Source organism: Passer domesticus, chromosome 15, assembly GCF_036417665.1.
Source record: "Passer domesticus isolate bPasDom1 chromosome 15, bPasDom1.hap1, whole genome shotgun sequence".
In the NCBI taxonomy this organism is placed as follows: domain Eukaryota; kingdom Metazoa; phylum Chordata; class Aves; order Passeriformes; family Passeridae; genus Passer; species Passer domesticus.
Window position 1 is genome coordinate 15,545,712 of NC_087488.1, and position 27,230 is coordinate 15,572,941.

At 48.2% G+C, this 27,230-nt stretch overlaps 1 protein-coding gene across 12 annotated transcripts; it reads right to left on the reverse strand.

Annotated features, from left to right (window-relative positions):
• Positions 1-886: 886 nt before the first annotated feature.
• MEIOB (meiosis specific with OB-fold) lies at positions 887-17,265 on the reverse strand. 12 transcript variants are annotated; one of them, XM_064390780.1, is made up of 18 exons: positions 17,125-17,265; positions 16,302-16,374; positions 14,799-14,871; positions 13,513-13,564; positions 12,284-12,365; positions 9,024-9,081; positions 7,712-7,843; positions 7,091-7,163; positions 6,520-6,715; positions 5,944-6,044; positions 4,677-4,814; positions 4,435-4,487; positions 4,255-4,350; positions 3,733-3,834; positions 3,116-3,269; positions 2,604-2,787; positions 1,638-1,724; positions 887-1,360 (listed from the first exon to the last, which is right to left on the reverse strand). In XM_064390780.1, exons 5-18 carry the CDS (start codon positions 12,350-12,352, stop codon positions 1,244-1,246), a joined length of 1,560 nt encoding a protein of 519 aa, XP_064246850.1. In that variant the 5' UTR covers positions 12,353-12,365; positions 13,513-13,564; positions 14,799-14,871; positions 16,302-16,374; positions 17,125-17,265; the 3' UTR covers positions 887-1,243. The 12 variants fall into 12 exon arrangements, with proteins under 12 accessions (XP_064246850.1, XP_064246847.1, XP_064246846.1 ...); XM_064390777.1 differs by lacking the exons at positions 9,024-9,081; positions 16,302-16,374 and adding an exon at positions 16,169-16,247 and having other exon boundaries at positions 17,125-17,254; XM_064390776.1 differs by lacking the exons at positions 9,024-9,081; positions 17,125-17,265 and having other exon boundaries at positions 16,169-16,304.
• Between the last annotated feature and the right edge of the window lie 9,965 nt (positions 17,266-27,230).

The window sequence follows — 27,230 nt, forward strand, 5'->3', positions numbered from 1 at the left end:
AATAACTCCTAGGAAAAGCTTTGGTTTTAAAAGTGGGGAGTTCTACAGAGAAAAATCCTCTCTCCCAAAGAGAAGCAGCTCTGTGAGAGCAGCACAGTCCAGGGTGCTGCACGCCACTGGGAGAAGAAATGGAAGAATTCCTTTAGAATTTCCCCAGAATTCCAATAGCCATTAGGGTGAACAGTTCTGGAAGAGGAAGGATGGAATTCTGTCTGTACTGTTTGCATTTCCTCCTGCCTGTCAGACATTCCCATCTCTGGCAACAGCAGCAGGGCATCATTTGCAGTTTGGTCTCCAGCCCTGGGTATTGACAGAGTTGGGATTAAGTTATTGGAAACATTCCCTTCAGAACGGGAATTGTTATGGTTGGGAAATGTTGAATTGTTTATTGCTGCAAGAGGGATGCTGGCAGCATTTTTGGGGTCTTTATTGGCACCCTGGAGCCAGGGATGGAATCTGGGATTGCTTGTCAGGATTTCCTGGTTCTGTGGGGGTTTGGGGAGGGCACCAGGGGGATCAGAGCTCCCTTTGCCAGAGCAGGGCTGGGGGATCTCTCCTCTCTCTGCTGGAAACAGGCTGAGCTCCAGCGTGCTCAGGAGGTGAGGATGGGACAAACACACCAGCAGGAGGGAAGCTATGGACAGGAATATATTAAAAATAGGGGAAAAATACATGGAGGAAGGCACAATGTACATACCTGGGTTCTTTAAATCCAGCTTTGGTGAACACAGTCCTGCTTACAGCCTCAGCTTGATTTTTGCTTGTCAGAGGTCACTGCTAATTGATTACTCTGCTCTAATTAGACTTAGTCTGCCCAAAGAGAATCAGCCCTGCTCTTGCCCACAGCTCCATGTCTGGCCTCAGCAAGGTGCAGCACAAACCCAGGCAGTGTTTCAAGGGGGCTCTTTATTTCTTTAACACAAAAGCAGCAAAGCAGTTAAAATTACAGAACTTCAACAAACCTCATTTAACCTATTTGTTATTTCTGTTTTTTCCAAGGTCTCAGCTCAGTGAGGAAATCTCCCAGCCCCCTTGAAAGGGGTTGAATTTGGTAGAATGAACATTTAAGCTGAGGCCCAAGTACACTTTTTAAAGTACAATCACCCAAAAATATGAACTCAGAAGCCTACTTAGAGGTATTGCAACATGCACCTCTCCTTTACCATCAGAACAGACTTGGCCAAACCCAACAACAGCAGAATTCCATCTCTCACAGCAGAGTGAAGGAAGCCTTTCCTAGCATTTATAAATAATTCCAGTCTCTTCCCAAGAAGCTCTGACTCGCCTCCATGGGATCTGCCAGTTTGCAGGAAAGAAGATTCACTTTTAGTCCAGTTCTCCAATTGGGTGATGAGGTAACCTGGAAAAATAATTAAGGATCTTTGTTATCACAGCACCTTGACAAAGATTATTTTCAGCTGTTGCACAGAACATTTGACAGATTTATTTGCATTATTTCCTGTGTGAGTACACAGTTCTGCCATCTGCCTGTCACTGCTGAAGTCAAACACTTTCATTTTGTCCTGAAAATAGGGACAGAGAAAGGGGAGATGGGACACTAAGAGGAGTTTTGCCCCAAAGGATAAGTTTAAAAGTGAAAAACAGCTCCTGTTTTGAATTAAACATTAAATACTAACCTTGAAGTAAATCTTGCTTCGTTCCAAGAGGAGCTGCCATTTCAGTGCAGTCCTCTGGTCTTCTTCCAGCATGAGGAATTCAGGGACCTGTTAACAGGACACCACAGGGCACTTCAGCAGGTGGTTACAACATCTCCACAACAGAATGATGATGAAAAGAACATCTTACATGTTTTTATACATTTCTAGGCTGTATTTTTCTATTTTAACACAGTGCTTGGTATGAGATGTGCACCAAGAGAGTCACATTAACCAGATAAACTGCAGGGTGCTTGAAAATCTGATTTAGGGACTTCCAGCCATGTTCTCAGAAGAGCAGCGCTCTGAACTGGGTTCAGTCTTACACTGAACACAATTCCTGTTGGCATCTGCTGACTTCCAGCTTCTGCCAAGCTCTGTGTGTCCGTCCATCCATCCATCCATCCATCCATCCATCCATCCATCCATCCATCCATCCGTCCGTCCGTCCCCATGATATTTTTATGAGAATCCTTTGCTAGGATTTCTCTCCTGTTCTAGGTGAGAAGCCTCAGAAAAGAAATGTAAACAATTAACTATCTGATGGCTGTGGAATGTGGTTGGACATTGTTCACCAACAGTGCATCTTCCATTGGTCTATATGGATTGTTTTCACTCGATGGCCAATCACAGCCACCTGTATTGAGGCTGTGAGCAGTCACAAGATTTTGGTTATTCATTCCTTTATATTCCTTTCCAGCCTTCTGAGGGATGCTTTTCTTTCTATTCTTTTTAGTACAGTTTGAGTATAGCATTTTGATATAATATCATAATATAACAAATCAGCCTTCTGAAACATGGAGTCAAGATTCTCATCTCTTCCCTCATCCTGGGACCCTCAAACACAACCACATCCATCCATGCCATTTTTGTCACCCTTGCACCCAACACACAGAGAACATTTTCAGGTATTTGTAACTCTCAGCAGGAGCAGCCAGCCCCCCTTACTGTGCAGCCCAGGGTGTCCTCAGCCACACAGTCAGCCAGGTAGCAGGAGCGCAGGGTGCCCGTGTGGTCTGTCACATCCACCAGCATGTCAAAGCTGGCAAAGGTGGACCTGGCCTCTGCAGAGACGTCACTGCAGAAGGTGCAGGTGTTTGACACCTCATTCACGATGAACCTGCAGACTGAGCTGAAACACAAGCAGAGAATTCGTGCAGATATGCAATTTGTTCTTCCTGAAACATTTTTCTAGACTGAGATTTCCCAAGAGATTTTGTCTTAAAAAAATTGTTCATCTCCTAACTCCTGAGTCCATCTGAGACAAAGTGCCCTCTTTCTTTTTCACTCTAGGACCACAAAGAGCCCTCAACAAAACCCCCCACCAGAAACCCACATGGCATCCTCCAGAGGACTTTTATTTCTTCTCTGGGATGGCACTAAAATGTTGCTCCATGTCATTTGGGCCTGGGCAAGAGGGACAGGCAGTTTTAGCACATTCCAAGCAGGCAGGTGCTCACCATCTGTTGCGCAGGACTCTGGACACGCTCTCGTCGATGTCCAGGGTGGAAATGTAGCCATAAATGATTCCATGGAGAGGCTCCAGCTTCCCATCACTCTGGAGAGCTTTTTCTTTCAGCTGTTCCACTGTGTAGACATCCACTACAGCCTCCACTACAAGTTTAAAAGACAAGTTAAGGGTGTCTGAGCCAGAAGTTATTCCAAGAGCAATGGCAGAAGTGGATCTCAAGGCAATAAAAAGGAGATTTAAAGCAGCAGTAAAGCCCCCTCCAAAAAAAAAAGTAAAACAAAAGGGACTCATATCAGGACTACATCTATTATTTAATCTTTGTATCCTCCAAAAGGAGTTTTTGAAAAAGCTTTCCCCCTCACTTCTGCAAACTGGTTGCAGACAGAAGGAACACACCAGACAGGCTGCAGCTGGCACAGTCAGCTGGAGATACCCAAAGATAAAACAAGGGACAGCCCCAAGAAAGCATCCAAACCTTACCCACTCAGCCAGGCTGCACCTGAGTTTTGTTTCTGTGAACACCCAGAGCAGGAATTCTTTCAGCTGCACTGTGAAATGACACTGTGCAGGTAAAAATAAAATCAATAAAATAAAATCAATGCTTACAGTTAATGGTTTCATTTGGCAGCTCCTTCACTGGGCTGGGCAGAGCTCCTGCCTGGGCATTCTCTTTGATGAAGCTGAAGAGAACATTTGCTTCTGCTGTTTCTGAAGATGCATTTTAAAAAGTTATCAGTGTACGTTGCATGTAAAAGTCACAGCATTTTTATATTTCACAAGTTGTTATTCTAGTAGTACAAACATGTTGGAATTAGCCAAGATTTGCTTTTCTCTTTTTTATTTTAACTGTTAATCCTGCATGGAATAAACATATGAAGGTTGCTAACAACAAAATAAAATAAAATAAAATAAAATAAAATAAAATAAAATAAAATAAAATAAAATAAAATAAAATAAAATAAAATAAAATAAAATTAGAAGCCAAAGGCACTGGTCATCACATAGCAGACAAAAAGCAGGGAGCTTTGTGAGAAGCAGGCAGAAGAAATCACAGTTCCAATAGATTAATTAATGCATTCTAGCCTAGAATAATTATTAAAGGCAAAAAAATACTTGAGCAGCTCTTACCTGGGTTAGTTGTAATGATGGTTTTGGATATCACAGTTGCAGTCATGCAGTTCCTAAATTTGTCAAAATTGATTCTCACATCTGATGCAAATATAACTGTGCAGAAAAACACCCCCATGTCACTGGAGAACAAATGCCACAGGAAGAACTTCAATGAAACCATAAACCAGACTGCTTTACCTGTTTCTTGGGGGATCCAAGTCTGTGCCAGCTGGATGGATTCATTATCCCAGCTAAATTAAACAAAACATTTTTGAAACAGCACTCAAAGTGTTTAGTACTAAACTACTAAATAACGTAGTTGTAATAAAATTGGCCAAAGGGGACACGACTCCTTTGTGACACACATGGCACTGAAATTCCATGTGCCTGCTTTATCCCAAACAGGATAAAATAAAGATGGGCCTAAATGCAGAATATACCTGGGGAAGTGCTGGATTTCAGCTTTTATCCGAGTCATTTCCAGCTGAAGCAAAGCCCAGTTCAAGGAGCTGTTTGTGCTGGGCCAGGCTGATTGCTCAGATCCCCAGGCCAGATGTTCAACACTGGGATCTTTGTGGCTGGGATGATGAGACTGGAGTGAGGTCAGAAACATCCCTCAAAAATGGTAATTTCATGGTCTCTTGATAAAATCTCCTTCAGCTCCTCCTAAATTTGACTGGCAAGAGCACAGCCAAAGCACAGATTTGTTCTGGTGGGTTTTCTCCTTAATCCTTGGAAAAAGATTTAAGATATTTCCTTTTCATCTGATATTGCCCAGGCACCTCTTCCCTGCTGGGCTCTGAAATCCCCTGACAGTGCCCAAGTCCCAGCACTGAGAGAGCTGATGGAGGAGTTAATTTCCAAATTAACCCTGGGCTGGAAGGGTTCACCCCAGAGCTGCTTCTCTTGGCTCTGTGGCTGTGAATTGTGTTAAACATCCCTGGAGGTAACACAGCTCCCAGCCCACAGAGCAGGGCTGGCTGCCTGCTTCCCCTGAGGGAACAAAGGTCACTGGAGTCATTTTTAACCACCAAACAGCAGCCCCAGAGCAGGGAATACCCACACCCCCACACGGCCCTGCACTTGGAAAAGCCACAGGTTTATTGAACAAACTCTGGGCAAAATGCAAAGGTTCCTCTGTGACTGTTCAGGGATGGGCTGGGTGGAGCTGTGTTTGTAACCAGGACAGAGTTGGAAAATACAGCCAAAGTCACATAAAAATGTTTCTGCATTTTTTTAAATACTTAAAAACTATTTCAACCTGTTTCCACTCCAATTGCAATTCTGCTTGGCTTTAAAAAATGGATCATGCTCTTCATTTTCCTGCCCTCCTGCTTGTGGAAGAGACACAACAGCCTTTGCAGCTGGTTTTAAAAGTCATTTCCTGAATTAGCTCAAATGTCCACATTAAAAAAAAAGGAATTATTTGGAGCTGAGCTTCATTTTGCCATCCATGAGCCAGCAGGCTGTCAGCAAGCCATAAAACTACACAAGATATATAAGGCCACTCTAATGAATCTCCTCTTTAAGTGTCTTTTCAGTGTACATTGCTGCCTCATCTCAGTTGCCTCCTAAATAACAATAGATTTAAATTAAAAGACAGGTTTATAGTTAATTAATGTGTGTTACAGCTAATTTCTTTACCCATGTTTGCTTTAATTTTTTTAGTAAATTAAAGAACATTGAAAGAATTAAAGAACATTTTACCATACTATTGGGAAAGATCTCTCTGTTTCATCATACAGCTTTACTTCACACCTCTGGCCTTTCCTTTTGTCTGAAGTTATAAAATACTTTGGCTCCCCAACCTTGAAGAAGAAAGAAAAGAAGTCACTTGTCCTCTATTCAGTGTTTAGGAGAATAAAACTCATAACCCAGAAAAGGTTAGAAAAGGGAAGAAAGATACTGTAGACTACTTAGACTACTAAAAATGGGATCACTTAATTTTCCCTTCATTTTGTTGATAAAAATCTCATCAAAGGGTGTGTTTGGTTATGGTCACTCAGCTGCCAAGCTGAACAAATGCAGTCCTGGCCACTGTGAGGCTCAAAATCCACACTGACACAGATTTACAATGAAGTTACTGATGGTGGAGCACAGAAATGCTCCTCACTCACTGCCACCACAGCCCAAAATCCACACTGACACAGATTTACAATGGAGTTACTGATGGTGGAGCACAGAAATGCTCCTCACTCACTGCCACCACAGCCCAAAATCCACGTTTACACAGATTTACAACGAAGTTACTCGTGGCAGAGCACAGAAATGCTCCTCACTCACTGCCATGACAGCTGCCAGCACGTTGAGGACTCTGCCATGGAGGCTCTGTCCGTTTGCCACGATGTCCCCCAGGGAATAATAATCCTGAGGGTCCTTGACAGGCAGGTGCAGCAGAGCCAGCAGCCGGGTGTCTGTGTCGTAGCAGGAAGAGGTTTTCACCACAGAGTGATTTTCACTCAGCAATAATTTGTAGCCACTAGAACAGAACAAATCCCGTGGATGAGCACTGCACTCACTGAGGTATCAACAGTGTAAGATGTTAATTCATATGAAAAAGCAACTTTATTCCATTATAGTTTTTCCTAAAGGTACAAAAATTCTTGTAGATTTTACTCAATGAATGAAATTTACTCTGTTTAGCAACAAAGAACATTATTGCTTTACGACCTTCTATTTATTAAATATATTCTCCTTTGAGATTTGACCAGACATTGTTGAGCACAGGAGGAAGGTACAGCTACACGAGAAGAAAACACCAAAAATTTCCACCAATTTCATGTGGCTGGAAATTATAGCAAGTATTAACTTTGATCTTTCTAGAAAGAACAACCACTCCATGCTTTAAATTTACCTAGGAGTTACAGGGTTGAATTTTTCTTCTCTTTCTGCTTCCTTGGACTGAATTAAAGGATTTTCAATTGTAACTAAAATAAAGCATTGATAAGTAATGTTAGAAATTGATTATAGGTACAGTTATAGATATTTTTGTGTGTACATTCTGTAAGCTCACAAGTTTTACCCAAACAACCACAGGTAGCAAAATCTTTCTATGAAGTTAAAAAGATAAAAGTGCATCCTGTAAATAAATGCAGGATTTTTGTTGTGGTTTTATCAGCAATCATAGTCATATCTATAACTGAGGGAAGACAAACAGCAAATTGCTTTACAGCTTATTTTTCATCATGTTTAAGACCTCAATATAATGTAAAATTTGACATTGATTAACTGCAGGCCAGCTCTGAGCTGCTGCACTCAGTGGGTTTCTTTTGTTGACATATTTACTGGGCTTCAGCTGAAATCCTTGGAATCTTGTTCCTTTCCTCTTTCTATTGAACAGAACTGAACAATTTGTTTCCAATTAGGCTGTTTGTGAGTCCTCAGAGCAAAACACAACAAAGCCACCAGCACAACTCTGATTGCCATGCAAACAGAAACGTGGTGGGAATAAATAAAATAAAATAAACAAACTCACCGCAGTCACCAACCCTGAAGCTTTCTGAGAGGGATCTGATGTACTCTTCTCTGCCCCAGGACTGGACATTAATGAAATAAGTTGGGGAATCACGAATGGTAAAATTGAAGGTGTATCTTTCTGTGCCAATGTCTGCAAAAATAAACAGGGCTGCAGCAATTCCTCAGCACAGCTCGATTTTTAACTAGAATATATGTATAAAAACGACTATTTTGTGGTTTTCCTGGATTTTGGTGGGAATTTCTCCCACTAGAGGCCAGCAGGTGGTGCAGGAACACGGTGGTGTTTGGGAAGGGGCTGCAATTCCTGCTGTGGTTGTAGCTGGTGTAAACCAGATCAAAGAGGGAGAGGTGCAGGAGCTGCGGGAGGTGACAGCCAGGGCTGTCACACAGGGAGGGCTCGTTTGTACACACAGCCCCAGCTCTGCAGGAGCTGATGCCCAGGCTGCAGGGTCACTGCCAGGGGGTCCAACTGAATAAAGCAAAGTGCTTCCAGTGCTATGGAAAATTCAGGATATTGGTGTCTGCATCCCTGCCTGTCTCATGCAGGTAACTAATGAAGCTTTCCAGGATCACAGCATGATGCAGTGGATTATTAAATTATCCAGGAAAAGCCGAGTGATCCCCCAGCCCCCTGAGTGCAGGCCCATGGAGCACACACACCAACACCCTGTCTGTGGGCTCTGCACTGGGGTGCCACCAGCTGCAGGTGACAACGATGGCTTTCCCCTGGAACCTCTCCCCTGCAGCAGCTCAGCAGTGAGCAGTGGCAGCAGAAAAACTGAGCCCTTCTCCTGCAGCTGGGATGGCTCTCCAGGGCTGGAGGTGCTTCCTGGCCATGTCTGCACCAACCCTGACTGTAAATTTGTTGTTTCAATTTCCAATTAACATTATTAACAACATACAATTCCCATTTTGTCCCAGATGAAGCTGCTGCTACTCAGGCCAGAAATTACTTGTGTCACTCCACAAGACATTTCCTCAACATTTCTGTTTTAAGAGAGAACAAATATGAAGGCACCGGCTCCATTCCAGCAGTATTTGTGGAAGAGTGGGTTCATATTGGTTCCATCCTCAGAGCATGAAACACTTCCATGACAGAGTTTTTCCAGTTTCTAATTGATATGGCTCAGCCAAACCAATGCTGCTCTTTCATCTTGGTTCTCAAACAGACACCATTTTTTTGGGTGCGTGTTTGTTCTGTCCATTTTACACTGAGAAATCTGTTTATCATTTAAATCTTGATTTCAGTCATCTCTGCCAAATTACACCGTTGAAGAAAATGAAGTAAAAAGAGTTTAAAGGGACTGTACTTTTTCGGTCTGGAAAGCTTCTGACATCTGTTTTCCCAATAACCACCCCGATTACATTCTGAAAAATAAAAAGATTATAGAGTACAAGTATTAAACCCAGATGTAGATGATGAATTAGATTTCATGGAATTATACTCTGCTGATGATAATAAACATATTTCTGGCTGGTAATCATTTTAATCTATTTATTCCACAGTACTGTATGAGCTAAAGAGTAAAACATAAACACACAAGTTTACTTTAGGAAAAAATTGTGACTAATAAAAATATTAAAATAAATGCATCTGTTTCTGTTTGTGAAGAAAATGGGAGGACAAAAGTTCACCCCAAGCCTTCACAATTTTGGCTGTTCTACAGCAATCTCTCCTCAGGTAGGCAGCAGTGTTGTTGTTTCATGCTTTCTGCACAAGTCTCAGATCTCCTCAAAAGCTCCATGGAAAGTCTGCACAGGATTTATTTTACAGTGAAGTGTCCAAGGTTTCCTGGCTCTCAGCCACAGTGTGCACCTACAGGAGCTTGTCCTGGCCTCAGCCAAGCAGCCAAAATTCCTACAGGTGCCTCTCTCTTGCTATCTTTCAACTGGCTCCAAGGGAGCTGAGGCAAGGAGCTTTTCTGTTGATTCAGACCAAAATCAATCTTACTCTGCTTTGCTAAAGCTGTGCCTATTATGTAAAAACATCCTGTTCTCAATTGTCAAACACAACTACTGGGAGCAAACACACACATGCAGATATAGATAATATATCTATCTATCTATAATATAACATAACAGCTCTGTGGTGGGTTCTTGTTGTGTTTCAGGTGGTCCTTGGTGTCAGTGAAGAGTTTTGCAGTGCTGGTTTGGGATTTAAGAGATCAGCAAGGAAAGTCAGAGTGGGATGAGAGCTGGAAGAACAGACTGACAGTGCAATACTGCCGGGATCCTTCAAAACATGAAGCATCCCACCTCAACTCCACAGAATTCTGGAATGGTTTGGGTTGGAGGGATGTTAAATCCCATCCAGTGCCACCCCTGCCATGCAGTGACACCTTCCACTGTGCCAGGCTGCTCTGAGCCCTGTCCAGCCTGGCCTGGGCACTGCCAGGGATGTGGCAGCCACAGCTCTGTCACCCGAGCCCTTCTGGCAGTCCTGACTGTCCCATTCCAGCAGAATTCCAGAGCCAGCTGGGGAGGGCAGGGCTGCAGTTCAATAACCAGCCAGGATTCCTTTTGTGCATAGTCCCAAAGCAGTGTGACCTGCCTGACTTCACTGCAATGAGGACACGAGCTCAAAAAGCAGCTCTCGGGGTTCCTTGGGACACTAGAGGGAGCACGGGACCTGCCTCATGCTGCAGGGATGGACACACTCAGGAACATTCCACTTGTGTACAGCCCTGTAATATCCCCCTTCCACACTGAATGCTTTATGTCCACTGCATGCAGTGATTCTGATTAGCATTTTGTTTTTCTATTTTGGGTTTTGTTGCTTAATTAAAAAAAAAAAATCTATTAAATCAGAGTGCAACATTCCCTGTATCTCACCACCAAATGTCAAAAGAACTGACATTTAGGATGAGTGCCTGCAGAAACTAGGCTGATTGTGCCTAATTTCTGGTGCAAATATCCAATTTCCCAAAGAAATCTGCCCTGGCCCTGCTATAAATGTGTTCACCTCTGTGTCTCCAACCCCGAGCTTGCACAGACAGCTGGCAGAAAGAATTGATCTGGCTGGAAACTATTTTGGACTGAGGAAAGGAGAAAAACTTCCAGAGATCATTTCCTTGATCAGCTCATTGTGCAACTGCCCAAAAACTTACTTTCCAAAGAGGAGGGAACACCCCCCATGGTGCCTGCTTTGGCAGAGCTCTGCTCGAGGCTGCTCACCCAGCTCATGCACACGCTGCAAGTGTTTACACTTGAATCTCTTTCACTTTTTAAAATAAACAGCAAACTCATAAACCGTGCCATTTTGATACTTCAGACTGTGTGTTCAGCTGTTTTAACGGCCTAACACAACACACACTGATCATTCAGTCATAAATTATTTTATAAAAGTACTTTTGTTGCCGTGTGTTGCTAACTGCAATACTCAAGATTAGTTTTCTTTGTAAAACAAAGGCTTTTAACTGGGTTAGGGGATCATTATTTGGGAGGAAGTGTGAATGACAGGCTAGATTAGCATTGCTGAAGATCAGTTTGGATCAATATGGCTCTAAGGAGATAGAAAGCTGCCCTTAGATTATCCCTTTTCTGTGATTCCTCTTTCATTTGTTTGAAGTAAATGAGAAAATAAATTGTGCCATCCCAAATAAAACGTGGTGGGAATGGGAAAACTCCATGTTTTCACTCTTTCCAGGAATATCAGGACTTCCTGGGGCAGGGGAGGGGGGATTCTGCCTCTGCTCAGGTGAGACACCCCGGGGTCTCAGCACAGAGAGGACATGGAGCTGTTGGGGTGAGTCCAGAAGAGGCTCCAGGATGATTGGAAAGGCTGAAAGAATTGGCATTGCTCATCCTGGAAAAGAGAAACTTTGGGGTCACCTAATTGTGGCCTTCCAGGGGCTGAAGGAGCTGGCAAGAACCATGAGAGAGACTCGTTACAAGGGATGGAGCGACAGGACAAGGGGCAATGGCTCCAAAGAGAGAGTGGGCTTAGGATTTTGGGGAGAAATCCTTCCCTGGGAGGGTGGCAGGGCCTGGCACAGGTGCCCAGAGCAGCTGTGGCTGCCCCTGCATCCCTGGCAGTGCCCAAGGCCAGACTGGGCTTGGAGCAGCCTGGCACAGTGGGAGGTGTCCCTGCCATGGCAGGGGTGGCACTGGGTGGCCTTTAGGCTCCCTTCCAGTCTGTGATCCTACACAAACTCATTTTTTACCCCAAAGAAACAGAACCAAGCCTGCCATGGAACTGTGAGGTTTTTACCCTGCCTTCCCAGCGTGCCCTGACAGACTGCTGAGGTCCCAGATGATCGTGGCTGCATAATGCTGACTCTGTCATGTCTTTAATAATGTCTTCACTAATTCAGCGTCCATTTGAAGTGCTACAAAGGAGCCTCTGATACACGGAATTGTCCGGTCAATATCTGTGGTACCCACAGGCTGTGGACAACAACAGCATCCATTTTCATTTTGCTGCTTTGCACACAAAGAAGGGAAGGTCCTTTCTGTCCAACAATTGCACTAATGCTATCAGTACCTAAATACACATCAATTACATAATTTTGCAGTAATAGAAGACAGTCAGATACGATTTCATCTGGGAACAAAAGGCTGTGAGACTTACAGGACGAGCGAGGTTTGGATGCAGATCTGAAAGTGCAACAAAGTCCCGTGCTGAACGAGAATGAGCCATTCTTTATCTGAAACTGCAGGAAATTGACTTAGAGTTTGTAAAAATCCAAACAAATCACTTAAGACCATTCACAGTGAGAATAACAAGTTATTTTTTAACGTAAATGTTTTGACCTAATGGCATCTGTTTTCAATAAGAGGCATTTCAAGCCATCTGAAGTAGACAATTCTTTATTGTTTGGATTTGGCGATGGAAGTTATGAATTTTACTGTGACAGCTCTACCTAAGCTTCTCAAATAAAGGCCTGTAATTTTTATTTATTATTCATCATTAAATGACTCCATTAGCACCAGGCTCTGAAAAATATTTACCCTCCTTCTCTCTGGGAAGCCCAACTGAATTAATGAGGCAGCTCATATTTAAAAGGCAATTTATATGTGAGGAAAGAGAAGTGTTGGGCTGCAAAGCACCTTTAATTGAGGTTTTGGACTAAATATTAAACTACTTCAAAATGTGAGTTTATGCCTTCCTCAAAATAGAAAAGTTGTGAATTTATTAAAATAAAATTTGTAAAAACCAGTTCTTTTCAGGCTGCCAACGTGGCATTTACTGCCCAGCCCTGAGAGCACCCAGGTTCTCTCTAGAGATGCTGACGTGGTGCCATGGGTGCTTTTTTAGACCCTCTGAATGCCTCTTATTATTTCATGGGTTCCTCAGAGACATTTAGATACTTAACAAATGGTTGTCAGAATCTGGTTTTTGTTGTAAAAGGAACCACGGCATTGTCCAAATCTTAATAACCTTTAATAGGAGAGAACTGCTGACATTTTTCAGAGGATGCCTGTTCAATCTTTAGAACAGAATCCTGAATGGCTTTCACAGTCTTTATACCTGGAACCTCGTGTGAGAATTGTTAACCATTTCATCAGGCATTAGGATAAAGGTCTGTTGAACTAGAGAACAAATAAGCCTACATTTTAAAGAAAAATAAGCAGTTATCTGAGAACCAAGCCATTTTTCTAAAAGAGCATTTCAAACTACACTCTCACAGACAGACAGCCCAAATTTGCCTTACAGAAACCACTGAACAATGGGGCCCTCAAACCTGTTCCCATCCCATTAGATGGAAGAATTTATGTTTCCTTCTGTAGGAAAATTACCTCAGCATCCCTCCAAGGCAGGGTAATATTCCCACCTCAGAAGAAGTTAAATATTGTTACCTGCTGCACCTCACACCAGCCGGGTCTTGTCAAAGGAACCAGTGCGGAACACCTGTAGCAGAGGAAGATTAAAATGGTTAGGATTTTAAATGCTCTGGGTTCTGAGAGCTGGAGCAGAGCTGCCCCACTCAGGGACCCCTCAACCTCCTCAGGTGCTCCTCAACCCATCATGGACCTCAACCCTTCGTGGACTGCCTCACACACACACAATTCCCCTCAGGTGCCCCTCACTGACCCTTCAACCTCCTCCTGGACCCTTCAGCCCCTCAGGTTCCTTCACTGACCCTTCAGCTCCTCAGGTTCCCCTCACTGACCCTCCAACCTCCTCACGGACTCTTCAGCCCCTCATTGACCCTTCAACCTCCTTCTGAGCTCTTCAGGTGCCCCTCACTGAGCCTTCAGCCTCTGCCTGGACTCTTCAGCCCCTCACTGACCCTTCAACCTCCTCCTGGACCCTTCAGTCCCTCAGGTTCCATCACTGACCCTTCAGCCCCTCCGGTTCCCCTCACTGACCCTCCAACCTCCTCCTGAACCCTTCAGCCCCTCAGATTCCCTCAATGACCCTTCAACCTCCTCATGAACTCTTCAGCCCCTCACTGACCCTTCAACCTTCTCCTGGACCCTTCAGCCGCTCAGGTTCCCTCACTGACCCTTCAGCTCCTCAGGTTCCCTCACTGACTCTTCACCCTCTTCATGGACTCTTCAGCCCCTCACTGACCCTTCAACCTCCTCATGGACCCTTCAGCCCCTCAGGTTCCCCTCACTGACCCTTCAACCTTCTCCTGGACCCTTCAGGACCCTCAGGTCCCCTCACTGACTCTTCAGCCTCCTCCTGGACTCCTCAGCCCGCAGGTGCCCCTCAGGTGCCCCTGAAGCCCCTCAGCTCCTGAGGGAGACAAGATGGCGCCGGCGCAGTGGCGGGAAAAGGGCTCCGCGCCGCCTCCTCCCTCAGGGCTGAGGGGAGACCTTCTCCCATCCCGGCACCTCAGCAGCATCTCCAGCAGGCCTGGAGTCGCTGGGTTTGAGGAGGTAACAACAGGGTTAGACGGGATTTTGGGGTGGAATTGTACCCGGTGAGGGCGGGCAGGCCCTGGCACAGGTGCCCAGAGCAGCTGGGGCTGCCCCGGTCCCTGGCAGTGCCCAAGGCCAGGCTGGAGCACCCTGGGGTGATGGAAGGGTCCCTGCCCCTGGAGCTGCATGGTTTTGAACAATGCTGTGAATCTGTGACTTACCAGATCAGGAATTTAAAATCAGGTTCATTCTACAAATATAAACACACAACTCACCAGCAGGACAAAGCGAGTCGCAGAAATCTCTGGAGAAACCATTCCCTGCTTCTTTTTTTTTTTTTAATGTTGGCTATAAGGGAAAAAAAAAGTTGCAGCCTGTATTTTATAAATTAATCAAAATTTCTGGTTTAAAGATATTATTTGTATTGATTCACACCCAATAGTTCTATATTTTCAGGCTCTGCAGAAAGCTGGCTTGAGCTGTTTTCTCCATTTATACTGAATATAAAATTATATTTTATAAAATCAATACCCTTCACTTCTGCGTCATAAAGAACTTTACTCCTGATGAGTAATTTTGTAACCCCAAGGTCTCAGCTATTGGAAGTTTTCAGCATAGCCTGACAAATTCTCTGTGTTGACTCTGTATTACAGGATCTTTCATTTCTTCAATTAAACAGCTGAAAATGGATCCCACCTGTGCTCTTGTAGTTATTGTGTCACAAAAATCCACGATAATTATCCCATGCTGATGACAAACAGGATGCCAGGGAACTGACAGCCTGGGTGGTTTTTTTTTTTTCCTTTTTAGGTCACCTTTTGTACAGTATGATCCATGGATCTAATTTTGTTTGGTAGGCTTGATGTCTCCACTAAACAGAACATGGCATTTTTTTCTGTCGGTTCTGTTGTTTTCATTATCTCAAGCTAATGAACAAGCAGAAGGTAATGAGCCTGGTGATAGGATCCTAATGGAACGGGAAGGAGAACCTGGACACTGGCTGGGAAAGGCAAAGGTACAAGGTTCGTTCTTACAGCCACAACTATAATGCAAAACAGGAAAAAAAAATTCCTGAAATGAGATCTGTGGGGTGTCCACTGCTGCAGAAGGTGACAAACCAGCCCCTCAGCCCAGGGGCTCGCAGGAGCTGAGCTGGTCCAGCATCTCAGCCAGGTTTTGGTGGGACACAGCACCGGCTGCACTGGAGCCTCGCAGGGATCTTGTGCATGGGTAGGTCCCCTCTTCCAGGGGGTTTTGTCCAGCTGGAGCTGCTTTTCTCCCACAGGCACAAAGGGCAGGTGAAACCCGACCCTGCCGTGTCCCCTCCAGGCCTTTGTTTCGTTTCAAAGCCACCAGAACAAGGGTGCTGTTGTGCCTCGGCTCCCCATAATCACCGGCAGGGTTTGCTTTGTGGGCTGCTTCCACTCCTATTTTCAATGTACATTTGAGGAAAAAAAAAAAAAAGCAGCTGCTTTTTACTTTCCCAGGATAGCTCCTGCTGGGAAGACGTTATCGGGGCCATCGTGACAGGAGGCACAAAGGCAGGGGACAAAGTGAGACCCGTTCTTTCCCTCTGAGATGTCTGATTAGATGCTGAATTTCTGCCTTGCAGATGCTGAGCCAAGGACTCGTTTGAGGGGCGTACCTGTCTCAGGTGACACTGAGAATTCTGCCATTCACACAGCACACGGCACCTCGGGGACAGCCAGGGGCTTCTGTGGTTACTGCAAACAAATAACACCTTTTTGGTGCTTATAACCAACAAATGTCCAACCTGCCTTTATCCCGCTGATTTACAATGCCAGCTGATTCTCCCAGTCAGGAGCTTTCAATACAAACACTGGAGAGCATCTGTAAAAACAAATGTTATTCAACTTGTATCCTGCTTTACTCAACCTTTCCTCCTTAGCTGACCTCAAAACTGTCCCAAAAAGAAATCAGCATCGTTATCTCCCTTGGACAACTGGGAAAACAGAGGCGAGAGAAAGGCCAGAAGAGGTTTCCTAAAACCCATGTGCCACACAGAAGCAGCCCGCCTCTCCAGCACCAGCCCCCGCGGGAGAGCACCAGTGTTAATTCAGTGCTTTTCTGATCCAGTGCTTGATCCCTGAAAGCTCCAAGTGATTTGAACTCTCCGGCACTTAGCGCTCTGCCGATTCCGCCTGTGACGGGCAGAGCCTTCCCGTACACGGCTGCAAATTGCCCGGTCCCTGCTAATTAGGCCTTCATGAATAGATTTATTTAAATTACACTCATCGGCGTGGCCGAGCAGTGCAAATGCCATTTCGTAATTCACTTCAGCAATTTGTTACGTGACCATCAGTACACTTTGCGTTCAGGGGAAGAAAGTCCAGCACCAGCAGGGACATTTCAGAAATCATTTCCAAACCCAGAGCAATATAAAAATATTTGCTCTGTTCATTTTCTGCTGCCCACAGCGTTTACTGAGAGGGCTCATTGAATATTTATACATGCTTAGGACCAAAAGAACTGGTAAAATGGAGAGGGCAGACATGTAATTTTATGTAATTGGCCTGACTGAATGCATTAGAAGCAGCAAATTATTAAAGGTACTCAGTGTTCAGTGGTTTTGGCTGATACCTGAACTGGCAGAGCCTCGGGAGCGCTGGTGGAGTGAGGATGGACATCTTCAGCAGCAGCCAACAGGTGCTCAATGTGTGTTTAGGGACATTTAATAGAAATTTCTCCGAGTCTTTGTTCAGCTCTCACTCCAGCCTGGTTCTCCCCCAGCCCGGTGCCCAGCACTGGAACCATCCCAGTGCTGTTTCATGCACCACCTGCAGCATGGAAAAACACAACAACCCAGAGCCTTGTTGTAAAATTAACATGACCCGTGGCTGGTTCCCACCTCCTCTGGGTTAATTCTGCCATCCTGGGGCCAGGGAGATGCCAAGGCCTGAGGCTGGTGCACGTGGCAGCAGCACGAGCCTGCAGGGAGCCCAGACCCCAACATGGGCATGAGCATGCCAGGGGCTCTGCTGGGAATGCCAGCAGCTCAATTTCTGGCAAAGACCAAAAAAAAAAAAAACCTTTTTTTTTTTTTAAGGTGTAAATCTCTGTGGGCCATGTAGCTGCTGTGCCCATGGGCAGGGAGGGAATGGCATTGTCAGGGCTGGAGCCTGGCACAGCATTGCTGCTCTCCCTCCCAGACTCATGATGTCTGCTCGTCAGCCAGCTCAGCTCCTCATGATTCCATCACTAATTAATCCCTTCTGCAGCAGTGGTGGAGCAGGAATGTCACGGAAAGGATGTGGCACATCCCGGGGAGGGACAGGAGCCATCGGCACCGGCCCCTGCACCAGAATCAGCTCCCTGCGGGTGCCAGGGCAGAGTGGCAGCCCAACAGGAACACCACAGCTGGCATCTGAGACCTCCTGGACCATCACTAAGCAGGCAGCTCATTTCAGTGTGTAACTAGCAAATAAACTTGTCCCAGAACTAACCTGTGTCGTTTTCCTACCAAAAGGGCAGATAAGATGCCCACATAGGAACTCACTGCTTGAAAGCACGGACACAAGGCTTTTTTTCTTCAATTTTCTCCCTTTTTGAAGCTCAGGCTTTGATTGCCCAACATTTAAAGCCCCCAGTCTGCTCTTCAACTTGACTGAGGCTACAGAAATTCAAAATTATTTTTTTAGAGCCTTTAGGCTATAGAGAATAACTTTTCCTGCACATAATTCCAAAATAATGTGAGCTTGGTGAAATGACTTGGATTTTCATCACTTTCCCCGAGACCAGAATTTCCTCCTCCCTCTCTGAGCAAACAAGTGATGAATATTTTCCAACAAAACATCATGAATTAAAACACACAACAATTAAAAATAGTTTTAGTGACAGCTCCCTGACACAGAGGAAGAATGCGTTGAGGGGGGAAGAAAAGAAGATATTTAGCATTGTTGGCTGCTATTCAGACACTTCCAGCCATTCAAATCCATGAAACCAATCCCAAATTATATCTGGATTTCAGCTGGAGACACATGACACTGAGCAGTACCAATTAGGACACACGGAATGAGCATCTCCCAGTGACAATACTGGGAAAAACCATTACAACCTCCAGTTTCCAACCAAGCCTAAAACTTGATCCCTGCACGAGCAGTTCACAAGGAGGAAACCTTAGGATGCAATTCCCAAAGACATATGGGAGTTGCTGTAAAAGAAAACTGGGATCTTAGAATAAATCAAATTTTTCCCTCACCACAGAATCCAGTGAAGGGAGCACCAGAGAAATCCAAAGGGCCCATCCAAGCTAAACTTTCCAGCACAAATCCACCTTTGATCTCGTGGCTGAGCGTTTGGCCCCGGCCTGCTGGTGGCAGGGCTCCCAGTGCTCCCAGAGCCAGGACTGCATCCAGCCCTTCCCAGGGAATCGTGTGTCAACATTTCCACAGCCCTCCTGGCTGCCTGTCAGGCAGCTCGTTAGAAAACTCCTGCAGACCCACACTGACATTTGGAGGGTTTATCCATTAGAAAAACAAAACCTCCCCTCAAAGCCTGTTCAAAGTGCAAAGGTACGAGACTTGATCAAAACGGGACTGGATCATTGAATTCTCCCTTAAGAAAATGAACACTAGAGGTCAATCTAACAACTTGTCCCGGAAATATATATCCCTGGAATAAAATATTACAGACTGCTGTGCTCTGTACAGCTGTAACTACCTCCAGACCCCCTGGCTCAGCCCGATCTAACACGGGTTTCCTCTGTTCTTTTGGGTTTGCTCTTGTCTCGCTCTCCATTAGCGTTTCCTTTCTGGAGCTCTCCCTCACTGTCGCTGTCCCGAGTCACGGGGCTCCCTGATGCACTGAACTCCCTGTTTGTGGGAGGAAAGGGGGAATTGGCCTTGTGTGAGGAGGCTGGAAGCCAAATGTGTCCCTGATGGAGCTCCACTGCAGCTCGAGTTGGATGAAGGGTCAGGGCAGGAGCAGAGGAGCAGGTGAAAACCCAGAACAGGCAGGTCAGGATCCCATCTCATGGATAAACCCTGGAGTGGGTTGGGTTGGAAAGGATCTTAAAGCTCACAAAGTCCCATCCCTCCTTCCACTGTCCCAGGCTGCCCCAAGCCCTGCCCAGCCCAGCCTTGGACAAGGACAGGGAGCCACAAACCCATGATTCAAAAGAGGCAGCAGGGAACAGGGCTGGGATGCAAGGGGTGGGTGTGGGACTTCCAGACTTCAAGTCTGATTCCCTTCCAATGCATCTCCCATCTAACAGCAGCAGAGTGACTTCAGCCCTGCACCTCACGCTTTCCTCATCTCGTCTCCCATGCTCAGATTCTGGAGGACCTTGAGACTCCAAACTCCCACAGACTTCTTCTGCTTAAAATCGGTTTTGGTTGGGCTTTTTTTACTTTACCATTCTGAAATGCCCAATATTCCAATTCCAGTGAGTTTCTTCCTCCCCCTTCCCTGCTCTTATCACCAGAAATAAGACACAGCCCTGCCAGCCTGTTTCAGCCTCCCCATTGCCACCTTCCTCAGCAAATCCCAAACTCCCCTCCACAAACCTCCTGCCTCAGACAGACTCGATGGAGCACATGAGGCCACCTCAACTGGGAATGCCAAGGGTGATCCAAGGCACAAAATCAAGCCAGATGAAAGCTCAGACCCAGCAGAGAGCGGGTTTAAGCTCAAGATTTCAGCTGGGGAGTCACTCGCGTGCTGCTCCCCTGAAGCGGGGCCAAATCGCGGCTCTTTCCGCCTGCAGGCGGATCCTGCAGCCCCGGGTAGCAGCGAGGAGAACCATTTATTCCCACACAGGGCTGTGTGCAGGGCTGCCAAGGCCTGGCCCCGGCTGAGCTTTCCGTGAGCGAGCAGCTCCATATGGCAGTGCCGGCTCCTCACTCAGCAGCTCGCCTGCTGCCAGCTCCTCTCGCTGCAAACGGCCCCGCGCAGCAGAAATGTTCCAGCTCCACCTTCTCACTGCCGTTACCTTTCCAAACCTGCCAGATGAATTCCTGAAAGTGCTTCCCGGGAGTTTCTTGCTGCCTGGATGAGCGCAGCGGTTCAGCCGTGCTCCCCCCGGGGCAGCAGCCGAGTCATTCCCAGGTGGAAGTATCAGACCCAGAGGGTGCCCAGCCTCGGTGCCCAGCTCCTCAGAGCCCAGGCACGCCCAGAGGTGATGAAAATGCCTCATTTTAAAGCAAGGTAAAGAGTTGAAGCTTCTTGAGGGACACATCTCTGAGCCCTTCCCAGATAACAGAGGCACAGGAGAGATTTGGGAGGGGTACAAGCATGGCTGGGACAGCAATGGATGCCTTGTGCCACTGGTGTGCTTTAGCACCTTCTCTTCAAGGCATAAAAACTAGGCAGAATTGAACAGAAAAACCTCCATTTTTGGGGCACTTGACGCCTCACCTTGGCAGTTTTTCATCTATTAAAAGCACAAAATGTAATTCCTTGGCCACAGGAGCTGCCCTTCCCAGTACCCCCATCCATGCCCATCCCGTGGGAGGTGGTTCCCCAAAGGCTGACTGCCAGAGGCCCTTCCCCAGGAACAACAGCAGCACAGCCCTCGGTGCCACCACCCGATGGCTCTGGGCATAAGGCAAAGCCAGCGGTGACACCCGAGGGGTGAAAGCCACAGCAAATGGTGTGGCCTTAGCCCAGCTCAGCTCAACCCCAGGTCAGCAGGGAGCCCACTTTCAGATTATGGATCCAATCAGCCCCAGCCCAACCATGGCACGTGCAGTTCCTGCCAAATCAATATCTGCGTCTTCCTGGTGAATAATTGTGTCAGTGGGACGTTAATGGGGCACAGTGCTCGTGGTGTCGAGGCTTTTTTAAATTTTTTTTTTTGTCAACGAAGCAAAGTTATTCATTTCCCTCCCCCTTCCCCCCCTGCCAGCCTTCCCAAATGCACAAAATGGGCTCCAGACCCACCTCCTACAAGGAAATGAGAACCAGCCCCAGAGGATCACCCAGCAAGAAGCCTCTGTTCGGAGATCTGACGCCTCTTCAAAGCCAGGGGAGCAAATGTGCTCCTACCTCGGCTGATTTATGAGGAACGGCTGCGTCACCCGCGCGGGGGAAACGCTTAAACGCTACCAGAGGGAAGGGAACCAGCCCTGGCTGCCTGCTCTGAGCAGCCCCGCTCTCCAGGAGAGTTTGTTTTCATCTAATTAGCCCTCTATTGCATTTTCAAGGAAAACAAACAACCTGGAGACTGCAGCACATGCTGCTGGATGTTTCCCTCCCTAGGAAAACAAACACCGGGGTGGCAGGCGGGATGTGCCAAGGGGGGCTCTCGAAGGGCACGTGGCACCAGCCAGCCTAGCACCGTGTCCCCACACACGAGGGGATGTGGGCAAAGCAGGTGGCTTCCCAGAACAGCCAAAACCCCCTCAGCTGGAGGCAGCAGCAAAGCCAGAGGCACAGGCACCCCAGGAAAGGCAGCAGCAAGGTCTGAGTGAGGGGCACAGCCCAGGGGTGGTTTTTTCCCTTCCTTTCTGTGTTGAAAAATTCTGGGTGTAAATCGCTCTGTGTGTTTGGTTTTAATTTCTCCTGCTGCCCCACTGTTATTTATGCTCTTGAAATATAACAGCAGGCACATGGAGAGTGTGGTGTTCATGAAACACAGCCCAGTGCCCAGAGTGTTTATCGAGCAAGGCAGTAAATAATTCCAACAAGCACAACTCATCCAAGAGAGCAGGGCCATGCACGAGGGCTGCCCATCTGCCAGGGCCCTTCCAGCGCTGCCAGACCTGCTCCAGAAATGCTCTTTTCCATCTTAAATGAAGCCAAGAAAGCCAAGTGCAGCTGCCAAGTGGGTCCTGGTGGCAGCTGTGCCCTGGGCTGGAGGATGGCCAGTGCTGCAGGGACATCCCTCAGGACACCTTTGCCCACCGTGGCACGCTCCCAGTTCATGCCAGGAGGACTCGAACAGAAAGCAACAGCTCAAATGGATCCAAGCTGGAGCAGAGGCACCCAGGGGACACAGGCACACCAGGAGCTGGACCTCCACAGCACCCTCAGGGCTCCAGGACAGCCAGGAGGCCTCTGCTTGAAACACAAGCTCTCTGCAAGGACCTGATCTGGTCTGGTGGCTGAGGAGAAGGCAGCAGAAACAGCCCAGTGTAAGCCCTTGCTCATTTAGCATAGGTAATGGCTGTGGAATTTATTCAGCATCTGAATTCTTGCTTTTTTTCCAGGGGAAAGGCCAGAGGGGACTCTGCATGCTGCTTCCATACAGAGCTCTCGGCTGTCCCAAGGATTTCCCTGGATGCTTTCCCTGTCCTGCAGCACGGAGAGCCCTGGGAAGCCCAGCACAAGGCCAAACAGATTTAGTGCTGCTACACTGGGACTCGTTTATCTTCCCTCCGAGGTGAACCCACACCGTCCTCAAGGACAGGAGCTTAACAAGCAGAGAGGAAGATCCGAACCAGATCCTGCCCTGCTGTCAATCACCCAGCTGCTCTGAACCAAACAGGGCTGATTTATGCCAATGTCCTGGCTCCAACTCCTTCCCAGCTCCCTCTGCCCCCGCTGGCATCCCCAGCAGAGGATGAAGGGCAGAGCCATGAAGGGACATCAGCACTCAGATTCCATCCTGGGACACTCACACCACTGACATCAGCAGCATGAGGACCCTCAGGGTAAAATAAAGCCCCTCAGACAGGGCTGTGCTCAGCAAACCCTGCCCTGGGTGTGCCTGCAGTGCCCAGGTTTAGGGGAGAGCTCAGCACCACAGGGTACCTGTGGCACTGGCTGGAACTCACAGCCAGCTCCTCTGGGCTTTGCTGCCAAAATATCACTGCCCAGAGGGGATGACCTTCAGCAAACTCCTGTGTCAGCCACGAAGCCGGGCTGGGAGAAGGCTCCTGGTCAGGGATCCCATCAGATGCTGCAGTAGCACCCCCAGTGCTGCTGGCAGCTCTGGCCCTGCTGCTCCCAGTTCATCTCAGGGCAGCATTTCCCAGCAGGGTGGTGCCCAGCACAGCACAAAGGACACTCTCAGCATTTTACCCGTGGGCAGTCCTGGTATCACAAGGGCTCCTCAGCAGGGAACAGCTCCTTCAGTTCAGCAGGAGGCTGAGACACCCTGGAAACCCGGAACCCCCAGGCTGGGATTCCCAAATCCAGGCAGCACGAGGTGCCAGAGGCTCTGCCTCCAGCCCAGCCCCTCACTTTGCAGCACTGCCTGCACACACCAGGGCCTTTTACCTTCTCCTGCTGCACAGGGAGACAGCACACACACCCACTGCCCCATTTCCAGCCCAGCACCTGCTCCTTCCACCACCCAGGAGACTCTCCCAGCCCCAAAGAGTTCCACACCTTCCGCTCCCTGCAGAACATCCCAGCTCAGCCCCGGGCTGGGAGCACAGATCACCCACAGCCCTGGTCCTGGCAGGATGGGGGAGCAGCCCTGCAGCCCCGGGGATCCTGAGCACAGCCACTCCACCTTGGCTCCCTCCCCACGCAGGAGCCGCTTGCCAAGTCCACATTTGGATCTAGCAACAGACTTTTGTGCTTTGGCTCATGGATCCCGCAAACAAGAGCTTTAATCACTGCTTGCTTTTATGTGCCGAGAGCCAAAATTGTCTTGTTAAGTACAGTAAGTGATCAGTACTCACAGCACAGAACGTTTCAATGGCTGCTTGTGTGGGTAATTATTCCAGGCTTGCCTCTCTTCCCCTCTTGAGAAAAATTACGGAATGTGGAAATTATTGCGGAGCCTCTCCGGACTTGGAATGTTTTCCTCTGGTTACTCCAGCCTGTGCCTGGATCCTGCTGCCCGGCTGTGCCCCTTGCTGAGGGATGCCCATCCCTGGGCAGGCTGCTCCAGGATCTCACCTCCCACGGGCAGGTTCCCTGCTGGGCTTCCCTCAGGCAGAATAACCCCAATACCTGTCCTAAAGGCAACAGGAGGCTCAGCCTCAGCTCCCCCTCCCTGTCCTCCCCTGCCTGAGCACAGCCCAGCCTAGCAAACCTTGATTTAATTTGTTTCCCCCCCATTTTCCCCGTGCATCCCTAAATGGAAGCGTGGATCCGTGCTTGGGACCCCAGCTGTGCCATGGCCCCAGGCAGGAGCCTTTCCCTCCCAGCCCTCTCTAATATTACACTATTAAAGTTGCCTTTTGGCTTTTATTAGGATTTTTTTCCAGAGATAAAAGCAGGCTGTGGGAGCAGAGGGAGCCCCAGCAATATCCATGTCCTTGGAGCTGACAGAGTGGGGAACCTCAAGCTGGGAATGCTGTGGTGAGGCTGGGACATGCAGAGGAGGAGGAGGAGGAGGATGGTGCTCAGCTGTGCATCCCTCAGCCCCAGCTTGCATGGAGGGAGCAGCAGAGCAAGCTGCAGAGGTGCTCCCTGCTCCAGTGCCAGGGGATGCTTTTCTGGAAAAGGGGGAGCAAAACACTCTCAGCACACTTGGAGCTGCTTTGCTTCACCTTCTGCTCTGCAAATGGAGGCTGAAACCTCAGCAGGAGGTTTTGGGCACCCATAAAGCTCTGCTGAAACAGGGACAGGACCCCAGAGTCCCCATGCCACTCTCACAGCCCACGGGCAGCTCTGCCCTTGCCTCCAAGAGGATTTTGTACAGGGCAGTTCCAGAGGGGGATGCAGGCAGGAAAGGCTCTGGGAGGATTGGGATGAGAGCTGAAGCCAAAAGGGATGGGGTGAGTGCCCAGGAGGTTTCGGCAGGATTATGTGCACAGCAGAGCCTGTCCCCAGCTGGCAGGAGGGCAGTGCTGTCACTCCAGAGCTCGCTCCTGCAGGGTCACTGCAGCAGGACAGGGACACCAGCTCCAGGGGGCTCTGGGTGCCCCGTGGCACCCCAGCACCCCACAGGGCTCCTGCACTCCAGGTGGAGCTTTGCCTCAGGCTGGCTCCTGTCCCCAGCGCCCACCCAGGGCTGGCTCAGGCATTCCCACACAACATTTGGGTGCTGGTGGCACATGCTGTCCCCTCCAGCCCCGGGTGGTGCCTGGCACTCCCCCTCCAACTGCTGAGCTGCCTTAAAGGCATTTGGGTGTAGCAGCCAGCAGAGAAAATACAGCTTCCCCCCTGGGAGGGTGGAGGGCTCTCCTTGCCCTCTCCAGCCAGGCATGGGCCCATTTTTCTCTGCCCCATTTTTGCAGAGGGGTGAGGGACCAGGACCCATCACACACACAGGGCTGACAGGAAGGGAGCCACTCCCTTCTAAACCACTCCAATATGGCAAGGCAATGTTAACCAGCTGGGAAAGCTCTTTAAAGACCCTTAATTAAAGGCTGGCTGTTGCACAGGCCCCTCTCCCATTCCCACCAGGAGTGTTTCCCAGTTTCCCGGCCTCTCTCCCGCTGCCCTCCATCCCTCACACTTTCCTTCCCTCTGGCATCTGCCAGCAGCGTGCTGCAGCTGCCAGGGGGGGTCTTCAGCAATCAGCCATCAGATGGAAGCTTAAACTCAGAGCAAAAGGAAAAAGAAAAGGGGGGAATTCCCTCACTGTTGATTTGCAGGCAGCCTGGATGGCAGTGCTGGCACAGAGCTGGTGTGCCAGCCTGATCCTTCCCATCACTGGCTCAGTGATCTGCACCAGCACTCCCAGCCACGTAAACTGGGAAAAACGGGGCTGGATCAGCCCTTTCAGCTGCAGTCTCTCCTCCAACACCAGCTGTGGCATCACCACGAGCCAGCCCCAAAGGCTCCAGCCATCCCCCCACTCCTCCTGCCCATTCCCCGGGGAAGGAGCAGTGGTGGCAGTGCCCCATCCACCCCATAGCCATGAGGGGTCACAGTCAGGGCTGGGGGAATCCTGCCAGAAAGGCATCCATTTATTCTTTCCCGTGATATAAATCCATTAAGTGAGGCAACGCCTTGCTCTTCCAAACCAGAGCACAAATTTGGAATTTGCAGGTGATGGCTGCACAAAACCACACTGCTACAGCCCCAAAAGCAGCAGGAAGGATGCCCAGCAGCCCTGGCAGCAGCCCCCACTTACCAGGCAGTGCCAGGTTGTGCTCCTGGGCCAGGACAGCCTCTGCACCCTGCAGAGCTGGGGAAATCCTGAGGGGAGGCTGCAGTGCCTCCTGCCAGCTTTTATAGCCCACAGGTGCCTGGCAGCAGCAGCCTCACCTGGGGAACGTGCTGAGGGACAGCTGTGGCAGCAGGGAATGGGATTGGGGATGGATTGGGCATTTCCAGGGAAGAGCATGAGGTTCCCTCTTACAGGTTATGAACATTCAGGATGAAATGTGGCGCTGAAAATCAGCCCTGCTGCTCTCCTCATCTCCAGACCCACGCAAAAGCAGGGAAGTTTAAACTTCTTGCTTTTTGGAGGTTTTTTTTCCTTTCTTTCTTTCTTCCCTATTTTCGTTCCTTTCCTTCTGTCCTCCTAAATCTGGTGTAACAGAAAAAGGAGTAAATAAAACATTTTGGAAAGCTCTTCCAGCCCTGCTCCTCCTGGCTTTTGGAGTGGAATGGAGAGGGAGGCCCAGAGCACAGGAACCACAAAACTTTGGATAGCTGGATTTTCAAAACAAAACTGGGTCTAGAAATGGAAACTTTGGTTAACTGAGACGGGGGTGAAAACTTCATTTCATACTTGGCTGCAAAGCTGGATCTTCATCATCCTCTTGCTTTGGCACTTCCCCAATTAACCTGGTGCTCCAGAGACATTTTTCCAGCTCCAGGAGCACAGGAATCATCCCCTGAGCAAGCAGCAGCCCAAACTCCCTGTGTCCCAGAAAACACCAGCACAGCTCAGCATC